Raw genomic sequence first — 14,006 nt, 5'->3', positions numbered from 1 at the left:
TTTTGGCGGCAGCATCAAGGAGGTCATACTAATGGCTGTATTTTTCTTCTGAGAATCCATTGATCTTATTACAGTAACACTTTATATTACAGCATGGTATAAAACAGTAGGTAACACTTTATTTTGTCATCTATGAATGTTAGAACATCTTAAAGAACACTCTGGCCTTAAATGGCCATAATCTCCACCCAGCACAGCCAGAAGACGACAGGCCACCCCTCAGAGCCTGGTTCCTCTCTAGGTGGGTTCCTGCCTTTCTAGAGTTTTTCCTAGCCATCGTGCTTCTACATCTGCATTGCTTGCTGTTTGGGGTTTTAGGCTGGGTTTCTGTATAGCACTTTGTGACATCTGCTGATGTAAAAAGGGCTCTATCAATACATTTGATATTTGGATAGTCCATTTGTAGATGCTTAACAGACTATCTACAGACGATCAGTAACGTATCAACTAACCTTAACCCTTAACCTAAACCCTGAACTTAACCCTTACCCTAGCTCTAACCTAACCCTAACCGTAACCTTAGCAAGCAGTTGATTATCAACAGCTCGTATACAGACTATCCAAATAAAGTGTGATGAAATAGTATTTAGAATCTTATTATTTAGCCATTTTAGAGGTGTCCCACACAAATGCCCAAAAAAACACTGGGACAATCCCACTTCTGCCACCAGTGTCGCGACAGACTGAACAGCTCTGTCACGGAGCTTTAACCAGCGATGTTGAGGTTACAGAGCAAGTACTGACTCCCTGTGTCATTAAAACCTGGGCATCTTAGAAGAGACAGTAGTAGACCTACATGCAAAGAAGACACCACTAAGATAATTCAATTATGGGCAGTAGGCCTGTAAGCACCTCCCATTTTGGATCCAGACTACTTGTAAGGGTTTCCACAGGAATGCATGCATTCACATATCTGTACAAAGAGTCCTTTCTGACTGCCCACGCACAGTAAAGAACAGGGTTGATTCTAAATATAAATGTGTCTATGAACATCGTCCTTCTGCATGATCTGAGCTCGGCTTCTCTAGCCTAGCCCCCATTATGTTCCCAAAAAGTATATCTGATATTGACAAGATATTCGAGTAACCCCTCTAACAATGGAAATATTGTCTTCAACGATGGAAGACAGGCGAGATCAGGTGGGACAGTTCTAGCCAACGTGAGGCCAGACAACAGGCAAACTTAAAGTTGCCGGAATGCCACGTGCATCCACTTATGTCAGTACATTTGTAACAGCCTAAACATTACAAAACATCTATTCGATCAAATAAGGCTAGCGTAATTTGACACTCTCATAGACCTCCATACAAAAAAGGCTTATCTCACGAGGACAGATTTTGGGTGGAGTAAATCCTCTCGCTTTGCCTTTTCCTCTCTGATATTCCTCCATCCGCCTCCCCTCGTTTGATGCGCTCTGCCATTGATTATCTCTGGATCCTCAGTACTGGCGAGAGCGGTGGTAAACATGGCGTCGGAAGGGATGATTTTAACCAACCACGACCACCAAATACGAGTTGGAATTCTAACGGGTAATTTCCAAATCTGTCTAAAACGTTTGTTGCCACCTCCGGCTACCCTTGTGTGTTAATTGTATATGATTGTCTTTGCTGTCTTGCTCTCCACCGGGTTGTGGCCAGCTAGCTAGCTGAGCTGTGGCTATCTTGTATCGGCTTCTCGAGCCTGTCAAACGGTTAACTTGCTGCCACTCACTGCTTGACCGTGTTCTTGACTTCTGTACCGCTGGTGATTTACAAAGGTTTGTCTCTGTATATATTCTAAAATGTGCATCCTTTCAGTGGTTTTCATACGCAAGAAACACGATATATCCATGAAGGTGAAAACTGTTTAGTGATTTGAATAATTCATTTATTGTACGCAAGGTAAAAGCAACTAGCCTGGTAAAGCAGAGCAGCACGAGCCAGGTTATGCCAGTGTCACGGACTCGAATATGAGATCTGCATATATGAGAATGAATTCTTACATTAGCTTATTTTCAGCATTGTTGCTAAGCTATACTGTTATCGAATTATGTGGTGTTTGCCAAGTTAGTATTGCTATTCATATGGAAAATAAGCAAATATTTCAGATAGATTGCATCAGTTTTAGTGTGGGAAGGTTGCGACGTAATTTGTTCTCGAGCGTGTCATTTTCATTCGGATTGCTAGTTATATATAGCCGCACCACACAATACAGATGACTGTTGAAATAGATTTAATTTGGATGCATGACAAAATGGAGCTGTATTTTGGTGCAGCTGTAGTCCCTATAGCCAGCCGTGGAGTATAATCGCTTTTTTAAAATCCAAAGGCAAGACTCTGGCTACTGAGCTTGCTATCCCTGTCCCACTCACCGGACCCGTTTTATATGGCAAGAATAATAGGTAAAAGACGACTCCGTTGGACAACATTGGCATTCCCCTGCCTCTGTGCACAAAAGTAACGTGCCTGTCATGCTTCGTGACACACACACACACACGTTCTTAACTATAGTCCTCCGCGGTAGTCAGATTGCTATCACACACGAGTACCCCACCCCGCCCCCAAGATTCAGGTTAGGCGCTGTCCATTGAATTGTGGTGCTGAAATGGAGCGTATCAGGGCAGCGGTTTATTCAAAAAATATCTAAGGATTTTTTTGATTGTGATACGATGGGTGGGGCGTAGGGGTTTTCCCAAATTACATGTACCGCTACCGCTCTTTTAGCGGCGTTCATCATTAGGCGTAGGTACTATTTCTACCTTCAGTCGAAAGAGTTCTTCAGCTTTATTTATGACATCTTGCTGAAGCAGATGCTTATCTGTGGAAAGTAAGCAGTGCTTGACCATTTGCAAGCCTGAATGCTGCCCCCCCCCAACATGTCTGCTTCAGAGTGACTGAAATACATTGGTTTCACCTTTGACCTTCAGACAGCCCAATGAGTCTTGCAGTTATTATGAGCTGTTAAGATTGTGGATTTTGTATGCAAATATAAAATACTAATATAGGCTACTAATTTGACTAGTACATCACTATTTTACTGTTGATGACTAATGTGAATGATAGTGATAGTGTCTACAAGCCTACTTGAAGAGGTGAACACTAGCTCTTAGCTAAAAGGGCTGTTTTCTCCCAACATTAAATGCCATCGGTCCTGTCTGCTCTCCATATGGTCTTTCCTCAAACATAGATCTCAGGATTCCCTCTGTGAAGCCTCTCACTGGGAAATGCCAATGGAAGGGTTCAGTGGCAGACTACACATTTTCTTACCCATTTCTATAACAGGCAAACTGAGCCTGTCAGAACTGTGTGTGTGGCCGGGGCTTCTGATGTTACTGTATTAGTATAGTCTGTCTACTATATGTTCTCAATTAGACATACAGTAGTCCTGGGTTTTAAAATAAGAATTTACTATGATTTACTATTACAAAGTGTGTGTGTGTGTGTGTGTGTGTGTGTGTGTGTGTGTGTTATTGGGCCTGTCTGTGTGTATTGGGCAGGTGAAAGCACCATATATCCTACCAGCCTGACAGTACAGTATCTCTGTGTTTAACTGTTTAACTGAGACAGCTCCTGTGGTGTAGTGAAACCAAAACCTGCTGTGTGTCTAGTGGCTGGCAGCTATGATAATGGGCCTTGTCAGGTGTGTGTGTGTGTGTGTGTGTGTGTGTTTGTGTGTAGTGGCAGCTATGCTAATTGTCCTTGCAGGTGTGTGTGTGTTTAAGGTGAGTGGTGTGCTTCATTTGTGTTGGTCAGGGATATGCAGCGTGTGATGGGACTTTAGTAGTAGCCTAAGAAATTGTGCTGTCTCTCTGTCGATCCAGCTGATCAGTCTGCTATCTGTTCGACGGTCTGTCTGTCCTTCTGACCTGTGCATCACCCGATCTGTGTCTGTCCTGTCCACCCGATCTGTCTGTCATATTTTATGTTTAGCCTCCTATAGTCCAGCGAGTGAAAATGCAGTGTGTCTGAGTTATTTAGAATTTTGTGGCGGTATTATCCTTAATAAACAAAATAAAAAAACAACTTGGAGTGAGAAACAGAAAATAAAAACCTTTCAAAAAGTCTTCTGGTTCTTAACGTTCCATCTGAAGGAGCTGCGTTTGGCATCAAAGATTCTTCCAGGATGAGTAGAGTAGACCGTCTGCCTGACAGCCCCTGTCTCTTTGCTGTTCAAAGCACTGATCACAACCTGATGCTATGCTACATGCTCAGTCTCCGCTTTCTCTCCCCCCGCCTGCCTTTGCATAACAGCCTCAGTTGCGTGTTGATATCACCATATCTCCTATGTGTGTAAGTAGCAGAAGAGTTTTGTCTGTGTTCAACCTTTTACAAAGACTATGAGTTTGTTGAGACTTTTCAGACAAATGACCTTGAACAACCAACCCAAGTCTGTCTGTCAGCAATGAAAGACGTTTGAACGTGTTGAGGTGAGAGGACGTGTTTTTTAAATTTATTATTATTTTTTATTTATTTCACCTTTATTTAACCAGGTAGGCTAGTTGAGAACAAGTTCTCATTTACAACTGCGACCTGCCCAAGATAAAGCATAGCAGTGTGAACAGACAACACAGAGTTACACATGGAGTAAACAATTAACAAGTCAATAACATAGTAGAAAAAAATAGTCTATATACATTGTGTGCAAAAGGCATGAGGAGGTATGCGAATAATTACAATTTTGCAGATTAACACTGGAGTGATAAATGATCAGATGGTCATGTACAGGTAGAGATATTGGTGTGCAAAAGAGCAGAAAAGTAAATAAATATAAACAGTATGGGGATGAGGTAGGTAAAATTGGGTGGACTATTTACCGATAGACTATGTACAGCTGCAGCGATCGGTTAGCTGCTCAGATAGCAGATGTTTGAAGTTGGTGAGGGAGATAAAAGTCTCCAACTTCAGCGATTTTTGCAATTCGTTCCAGTCACAGGCAGCAGAGAACTGGAACGAAAGGCGGCCAAATGAGGTGTTGGCTTTAGGGATGATCAGTGAGATACACCTGCTGGAGCGCGTGCTACGGGTGGGTGTTGCCATCGTGACCAGTGAACTGAGATAAGGCGGAGCTTTACCTAGCATGGACTTGTAGATGACCTGAAGCCAGTGGGTCTGGCGACGAATATGTAGCGAGGGCCAGCCGACTAGAGCATACAGGTCGCAGTGGTGGGTGGTATAAGGTGCTTTAGTAACAAAACAGATGGCACTGTGATAAACTGCATCCAGTTTGCTGAGTAGAGTATTGGAAGCTATTTTGTAGATGACATCGCCGAAGTCGAGGATCGGTAGCATAGTCAGTTTTACTAGGGTAAGTTTGGCGGCATGAGTGAAGGAAGCTTTGTTACGGAATAGAAAGCCGACTCTAGATTTGATTTTCGATTGGAGATGTTTGATATGAGTCTGGAAGGAGAGTTTACAGTCTAGCCAGACACCTAGGTACTTATAGATGTTTACATATTCTAGGTCGGAACCATCCAGGGTGGTGATGCTAGTCGGGCGTGCGGGTGCAGGCAGCGAACGGTTGAAAAGCATGCATTTGGTTTTACTAGCGTTTCAGAGCAGTTGGAGGCCACGGAAGGAGTGTTGTATGGCATTGAAGCTTGTTTGGAGGTTAGATTGCACAGTGTCCAAGGACTGGCCAGAAGTATACAGAATGGTGTCGTCTGCGTAGAGGTGGATCAGAGACTCACCAGCAGCAAGAGCGACATCATTGATGTGTACAGAGAAAAGAGTCGGCCCGAGAATTGAACCCTGTGGCACCCCCATAGACTGCCAGAGGACCGGACAGCATGCCCTCCGATTTGACACTCTGAACTCTGTCTGCAAAGTAGTTGGTGAACCAGGCAAGGCAGTCATCAGAAAAACCGAGGCTACTGAGTCTGCCGATAAGAATATGGTGATTGACAGAGTCGAAAGCCTTGGCAAGGTCGATGAAGACGGCTGCACAGTACTGTCTTTTATCGATGGCGGTTATGATATCGTTTAGTACCTTGAGCGTGGCTGAGGTGCATCCGTGACCGGCTCGGAAACCAGATTGCACAGCGGAGAAGGTACAGTGGGATTCGAGATGTTCGTTGACCTGTTTGTTGACTTGGCTTTCGAAGACCTTAGATAGGCAGGGCAGGATGGATATAGGTCTGTAACAGTTTGCGTCCAGGGTGTCTCCCCCTTTGAAGAGTTGATGAGGTGAGAGGACGTGTTGAGGTGAGAGGACGTGTTGATAGTGACACGTGTGGCATCTTGTCTGTTTGGATATTCAACACTCCACAGATCTGTAATTATTGTGTATAACCTCTCTAAAGCCTTTTGTTGGCTGATCTGTGATCAGATATTGTATCTGTAACACCTATAAGACCAGGCTGTCAGTGAAGGAAGGCAGACAGCTAATTCCATCTGGAACTCATGCCCCATAGTCATTGGACACTGGTCACTTTAATAATGTTTACATACTGTTTTTCCCACTTTATATGTAAATCAAATTTTATTTGTCACATACACATGGTTAACACATGTTAATGCGAGTGTAGCGAAATGCTTGTGCTTCTAGTTCCGACCATGCAGTAATATCTAAAAAGTAATCTAACAATTTCACAACAACTACCTTATACACACAAGTGTAAAGGAATTAATAAGAATATGTACATAAAAATATATGGATGAGCAATGGCCGTGCGGCATAGGCAAGATGCAGTAGATGGTATAGAGTACAGTATATACATATGAGATGAGTAATGTAGGATATGTAAACATTACATAAAGTGGTATTGTTTAAGTGACAAGTGATACATTTATTACATCCAATTTTTAATTATTAAAGTGGCTAGAGATTTGAGTCAGTATGTTGGCAGCAGCCACTCAATGTTAGTGATGGCTGTTTAACAGTCTGATGGCCTTGAGATTGAGTTTTTCAGTCTCTCGTTCCCTGCTTTGATGCACCTGTACTGACCTCGCCTTCTGGATGATAGCGGGGTGAACAGGCAGTGGCTCGGGTGGTTGTTGTCCTTGATGATCTTTTTGGCCTTCCTGTGACATTGGGTGCTGTAGGTGTCCTGGAGGGCAGGTAGTTTGCCCCCGGTGATGCGTTGTGCAGACCTCTCTACCCTCTGGAGAGCCTTACGGTTGTGGGCGGAGCAGTTGTCGTAACAGGTGGTGAAACAGCCCTGCAGGATGCTCTCGATTGTGCATCTGTAGAAGTTTGAGTGCTTTTGGTGACAAGCCGAATTTCTTCAGCCTCCTGAGGTTGAAGAGGGGCTGCTGCGCCTTCTTCACAACGCTGTCTGTGTGGGTGGACCAATTCAGTTTGTCCGTGATGTGTACACCGAGGAACTTAAAACTTACTACCCTCTTCACTACTGTCCCATCGATGTGGATAGGGTGTGCTCACCTCACGCTGCTGTTTCCTGAAGTCCACAATCATCTCCTTAGTTTTGTTGACGTTGAGTGTGAGGTTATTTTCCTGACACCACACTCCGAGGGCCCTCACCTCCTCCCTGTAGGCCGTCTCGTCGTTGTTGGTAATCAAGCCTACCACTGTAGTGTCGTCCGCAAACTTGATGATTGAGTTGGAGGCGTGCATGGCCACGCAGTCGTGGGTGAACAGCGAGTACAGGAGAGGGATCAGAACGCACCCTTGTGGGGCCCCAGTGTTGAGGATCAGTGGGGTGGAGATGTTGTTACATGCCCTCACCACCTGGGGGCGGCCCGTCAGGATGTCCAGTACCCAGTTGCACAGGGCGGGGTCGCGACCCAGGGTCTCGAGCTTGATGATGAGTTTGGAGGGTACTATGGTGTTAAATGCTGAGCTGTAGTCAACATTCTCACATAGGTCTTCCAGATGGGTTAGGGCAGTGTGCAGTGTGGTTGCGGTTGCGTCATCTGTGGACCTATTGGGGCGGTAAGCAAATTGGAGTGGGTCTAGGGTGTCAGGTATGCTGGAGGTGATATGGTCCTTGACTAGTCTCTCAAAGCACTTCATGATGACGGAAGTGAGTGCTACGGTTGGTAGTCGTTTAGCTCAGTTACCTTAGCTTTCTTGGGAACAGGAACAATGGCCGCCCTCTTGAAGCATGTTGGAACAGCAGACTGGGATAAGGATTGATTGAATTTTTATTTTTGGTATCCGTGATTGACTGTAGACCCTGCCACATACCTCTTGTGTCTGAGCCGTTGAATTGCTACTCTACTTTGCCTCTATACTGACACTTAGTTTGTTTGATTGCCTTGCGGAGGGAATAGCTACACTGTTTGTATTCGGTCATGTTTCTACTTCCGGCGCCGACAGAGATGGCCGCCTCACTTGGCGTTCCTAGGAAACTATGCAGGTTTTTGTTTTTGTACGTGTTATTTCTTACATTGGTACCCCAGGTAATCTTAGGTTTCATTACATACAGTCGGGAGGACTGTATGAATAGATTAACATTAGACTGCACTATATTTATTATTTAAGTTATTGACTTATCATTTTTTTTACCTCTTCAGTGGCCACAATCCTCTGTCCTCCGGCGTAGTGCAGGGACTCGAGCAGGCAGGGACTCGAGCAGGCAGGGACTCGAGCAGGCAGGGACTCGAGCAGGCAGGGACTCGAACAGGCAGGGACTCGAACAGGCAGGGACTCGAACTTTGGATCCAGTGCAATAGATCTATGAACGTAGTCCTGTACATTTAGGGGGGTATCTGGGGTTCAGGTCCTCTCTAATGGCAGCCTTGACATCTCTAGTGATGGTGCTGTCTTCCTCACTTGGGGCCATGGATTGCAGAATCCTTGTTTTCAGAGGTAGGATCATGGACACAGACAGTGCAGTTTCAGTGCTCAGTAGGTTTGTAACTGTTTCGTGGGGTTTGATCACCTGGAGGACCTCCTCTGCTACTTTCACATCATCATCAGACAAGGTGACGATGTCTTTATGTTTTTTCAGGGTCTTGTCTGTCAGTGCAGAGTATACAGCTGTCTGCTGCTCAAGATAGAGCTCCAACATGTCAAAGTGAATTTCCATGTTGTGACATGGTGTATGAGCTTGTGGGTTGGTAGCTGTAACATTTCCTGCTTGGTCTTAAGCACATGAGTGGCTGTTGTTCTTCGGTGTAAAAAGGAAACCACCTTCCTGATCCTCCCAAGGAGGCGGTCCATCTGGTTACCTGAGATTCCCCTTTGGGATCCTAAATTGATCACAAGTGCAAAGCAAGCTATCTGTGGCCCCAGTCCAGCCTCTATCACTGCATTTACTTGGTTCTTGGCATTATCTGAGGTGGTTGGGATATTGTTATTGGGCCTCTCTAGCTTCCACTCTGCTACTGCTCCTAGCTGTACCTGCTCAGGATTTGTGCCTGTGTGACTCTCATAGAGGGGGCGTGTCTGTAGCACCGGACATCTCCCACTCCTCTGTGGTGTAGTGAGCAGTCACAGTCATGTAGCTTTCCGTTACCCTGGAGGTCCACTCCTCTGTGTTCACAGTCATGTAGCTTTCTGTTACCCTGGAGGTCCTCTCCTCTGTGGTGTAGTGAGCAGTCAGTCACGTAGCTTTCTGTTACCCTAGAGGTCCACTCCTCTGTGGTGTAGTGAGCAGTCAGTCACGTAGCTTTCTGTTACCCTGGAGGTCCACTCCTCTGTGGTGTAGTGAGCAGTCACGTAGCTTTCTGTTACCTGGAGGTCCACTCCTCTGTGGTGTAGTGAGCAGTCACAGTCACGTAGCTTTCTGTTACCCTAGAGGTCCACTCCTCTGTGGTGTAGTGAGCAGTCACAGTCACGTAGCTTTCTGTTACCCTAGAGGTCCACTCCTCTGTGGTGTAGTGAGCAGTCACGTAGCTTTCTGTTACCTGGAGGTCCACTCCTCTGTGGTGTAGTGAGCAGTCAGTCACGTAGCTTTCTGTTACCCTGGAGGTCCACTCCTCTGTGGTGTAGTGAGCAGTCAGTCACGTAGCTTTCTGTTACCCTGGTCCACTCCTCTGTGGTATAGTGAACAGTCAGTCACGTAGCTTTCCGTTACCCTGGAGGTCCACTCCTCTGTGGTGTAGTGAGCAGTCACAGTCATGTAGCTTTCTGTTACCCTGGAGGTCCACTCCTCTGTGGTGTAGTGAGCAGTCAGACACGTAGCTTTCTGTTACCTGGAGGTCCACTCCTCTGTGGTGTAGTGAGCAGTCACGTAGCTTTCTGTTACCCTGGAGGTCCTCTCCTCTGTGGTGTAGTGAGCAGTCACAGTCACGTAGCTTTCTGTTACCCTGGAGGTCCACTCCTCTGTGGTGTAGTGAGCAGTCAGTCACGTAGCTTTCTGTTACCTAGAGGTCCACTCCTCTGTGGTGTAGTGAGCAGTCAGTCACGTAGCTTTCTGTTACCCTGGAGGTCCACTCCTCTGTGGTGTAGTGAGCAGTCACAGTCATGTAGCTTTCTGTTACCCTAGAGGTCCACTCCTCTGTGGTGTAGTGAGCAGTCACGTAGCTTTCTGTTACCTGGAGGTCCACTCCTCTGTGGTGTAGTGAGCAGTCAGTCACGTAGCTTTCTGTTACCCTGGAGGTCCTCTCCTCTGTGGTGTAGTGAGCAGTCAGTCACGTAGCTTTCTGTTACCCTGGAGGTCCACTCCTCTGTGGTGTAGTGAGCAGTCAGTCACGTAGCTTTCTGTTACCCTGGAGGTCCACTCCTCTGTGGTGTAGTGAGCAGTCAGTCACGTAGCTTTCTGTTACCCTGGAGGTCCACTCCTCTGTGGTGTAGTGAGCAGTCAGTCACGTAGCTTTCTGTTACCCTGGAGGTCCACTCCTCTGTGGTGTAGTGAGCAGTCACGTAGCTTTCTGTTACCTGGAGGTCCACTCTGTGGTGTAGTGAGCAGTCACGTAGCTTTCTGTTACCCTGGAGGTCCTCTCCTCTGTGGTGTAGTGAGCAGTCAGTCATGTAGCCTTCTGTTACCCTAGAGGTCCACTCCTCTGTGGTGTGGTGTAGTGAGCAGTCAGTCATGTAGCTTTCTGTTACCCTGGAGGTCCAATCCTCTGTGGTGTAGTGAGCAGTCAGTCATGTAGCCTTCTGTTACCCTAGAGGTCCACTCCTCTGTGGTGTAGTGAGCAGTCAGTCATGTAGCTTTCTGTTACCCTAGAGGTCCACTCCTCTGTGGTGTAGTGAGCAGTCAGTCACGTAGCTTTCTGTTACCCTGGAGGTCCACTCCTCTGTGGTGTAGTGAACAGTCAGTCATGTGGCTTGAATTCTTCTGTTTTCTGCTGCTTCTTTCCTCTGCTTTAAATCCCCCCCCCCCCCCCCCCCCCCCCACACACACACACACAGAGCTTAGTAATACCCCTGTTTATTATTATTACTAAACCGTTATTGATGGGGGAAGTAGGACGAGGTCACAGTCAGTCAGATATGGTTTAGCTGTACTGTATATAATGAGTTTTTCATTCAACATGACTAATGTGGTGAGAGTCGATGACATTCAGGAGTTGAGCACTGAGCTGAACACTGGACCATGTGGAGAGTATGTTTCCTTCTGACTTGATCTTGCCGAGACCCTGTAGGGTTCTACACTTTTTCAGTTGGTGGCACCAGCACATGATTTGGTCGCACTAATTATTGACAGTTATTAATTAACTTTGTCATAAATGACAAAGTGAAAACAGGTTTTTAGAAATGTTTGCAAAGTTGGTAAATGTGGTAAATTTAAATTGATTTGGAAGGCTCACACCTGTCTATATAAGGTCCCACATTTGACAGTGCATGTCAGAGCTAAAACCAAGCCATGAGGTTGAAGGAATTGTCTATAGAGCTCCGAGACAGGATTGTGTCCAGGCACAGCTCCGAGACAGGATTGTGTCCAGGCACAGATCTGGGGAAGGGTACCAAAACATTTCCGCAGCATTGAAGATCCCCAAGAACACAGTGGCTTCCATTATTCTTAAATGGGAGAAGTCTGGAACCACCAAGACTCATCCTTCCTAGAGCTGGCTTCTCGTCAAAACTGAGCAATCTGGGTAGAAGGGCCTTGGTCAGGGAGGTGACCAAGAACCCAATGGTCACTCTGACAGAGCTCTAGAGTTCCTCTGTGGAAATGGGAGAAACTTCTAGAAGGGCAACCATCTCTGCAGCAATCCACCAATCAGGTCTTTATGGTAGAGTGGCCAGACGAAAGCCACTCCTCAGTAAAATGCACATGACAGCTTGCTTGGAGTTTGCCAAAAGGCACCTAAAGACTCAGACCACGAGAAACACGATTGTCTGGTCTGATGAAACCAAGATTGAACTCTTTGGGCTGTATGCCAAGCCTCACGTCTGGAGGAAACCTGGCACCATCCCTACAGTGAAGCATGGTGGTGGCAGCATCATGCTGTGGGGATGTTTTTCAGCGACAGGGACTGGGAGACTAGTCAGAATCGAGGCAAAAATGAACTGAGCAAAGTACAGAGAGATCCTTGATGAAAACCTGCTCCAGTCTGCTCAGGACCTCAGACTGGGGCGAAGGTTCACCTTCCAACAGGACATGACCCTAAGCGCACAGCCAATACAATGCACGAGTGGTTTAAGGACAAGTCTCTGAATGTCCTTGAGTGGCCCAGCCAGAACCTGGACTTGAATTATAGCTGTGCAGCAACGCTCCCCATCTACCCTGACAGAGCTTGAGAGGATCTGCAAAGAAGAATGGGAGAAACTCAACAAATACAGGTGTGCCAAGCTTGTAGCATCATTCCCAAGAAGACTCAATGCTGTAATTGCTGCCAAAGGTGCTTCAACAAAGTACTCAGTAAAGGGTCTGAATACTTATGTAAATGTTATATTTCAGTTTATTTTATTTTATAGATTAGCAAAACATTCTTAACCTGTTTTTGCTTTGTCGTTATGGGGTATTGTGATGTCATTATTGGGTATTGTGTGTAGATTGATGTGGGGGAAAAACAATTGAATCAATATTAGAATAAGGCTGTAACGTAACAAAATGTGGAAAAAGTGAAGGGGTCTGAATACTTTCTGAAGGCACTGGATGTCAGAATAATATGGGCTTTGCCTGACTAAATTGGCAGCATGCTCCTAACTGAAACACACTAATGAAGTCTGTCCATCAGGTAGCTGGTCAGATGTTGAGTTAATGTCTCGTCTCGTCTTAAAACGAGAAAATGACCAATAACCGCGTTTCCTTTGTAATCGGAATGCTTTGTAATCGGAATGCTTTGTAATCGGAATGCTTTGTATGGAATAGAAAGTTGAAGCGAACATTCAACACCCTTCAATTGAAATGGCGGGAAACAAACGACAGCGACGACATCTCTCATTAAAACTGGTCAGAAATTAAATCACACAATAATTATATTGGAGCAGTAGAACATCTTAATCGGCCATCATAACTTCAATAACTTTTCAAGGACTTAAGAGCCTAGAGGAAATGTCTGATTTTTAAGGGAGGCTATTCCATGATGACTCAATTCCGCATGGCAAATATTCAACCAAGACTTTGAATTTGTTGAATTCCTGGTTTTCATACCCATTCTTGCCTTAGCATTTTCTAGTAGATATCATATCATATCATATCATAGTTTTTGCTTATAAGCAGGAATCGGGAGGATGATGTTCTGGTCAGATTTGCCAAATGGAGGGCGAGGGAGAGCTTTGTATGCGTCTCTCTGTGGAGTAATGGGGATCTAGAGTGTTTTAGCCTCTAGTTACATAGGTGACATGTTGCTATCAATTAGGTCAAATGGATTTCAGTTTCCCTGCATTAAAATCACTGACCACTAGGAACTCCATCTCCCAGATGAGCATTTTCTTGTTTTCTTATAGCCCTATACAGCTTGTTGACTGTGGTTTCTTGTTTTCTTATAGCCCTATACAGCTTGTTGACTGTGGTTTCTTGTTTTCTTATAGCCCTATACAGCTTGTTGACTGTAGTTTCTTGTTTTCTTATAGCCCTATACAGCTTGTTGACTGTGGTTTCTTGTTTTCTTATAGCCCTATACAGCTTGTTGACTGTGGTTTCTTGTTTTCTTATAGCCCTATACAGCTTGTTGAGTGTGGTCTTAGTGCACACACAATTGCACTCACTCAAAACACAGAGATAGCTCATA

At 45.4% G+C, this 14,006-nt stretch overlaps 1 protein-coding gene across 34 annotated transcripts in view; it reads left to right on the top strand.

Annotated features, from left to right (window-relative positions):
* Nucleotides 1–1,369: 1,369 nt before the first annotated feature.
* The window catches only part of LOC110504229 (gephyrin), a 119,783-nt gene continuing 107,146 nt past the window's right edge, over nt 1,370–14,006 (top strand). For 32 of the 34 annotated variants that reach the window (XM_090221257.1, XM_090221255.1, XM_090221252.1 and 29 more), the window contains exon 1: nt 1,373–1,529. In XM_090221257.1, coding sequence (XP_090077383.1) covers nt 1,466–1,529 — 64 coding nt within the window. In that variant the 5' untranslated portion in view covers nt 1,373–1,465. Of the gene's footprint in view, nt 1,530–14,006 lie in introns of all 34 variants that reach the window. The other 2 variants (XM_036962410.2, XM_036962400.2) reach the window with 2 other exon arrangements.

This window comes from Oncorhynchus mykiss, chromosome 25 (genome assembly GCF_057628025.1).
Source record: "Oncorhynchus mykiss isolate SJ-2025 chromosome 25, ASM5762802v1, whole genome shotgun sequence".
Taxonomy (NCBI): domain Eukaryota; kingdom Metazoa; phylum Chordata; class Actinopteri; order Salmoniformes; family Salmonidae; genus Oncorhynchus; species Oncorhynchus mykiss.
Note: the sequence above shows the minus strand (reverse complement) of the source record. Positions and strands in the feature narration are given on the sequence as shown.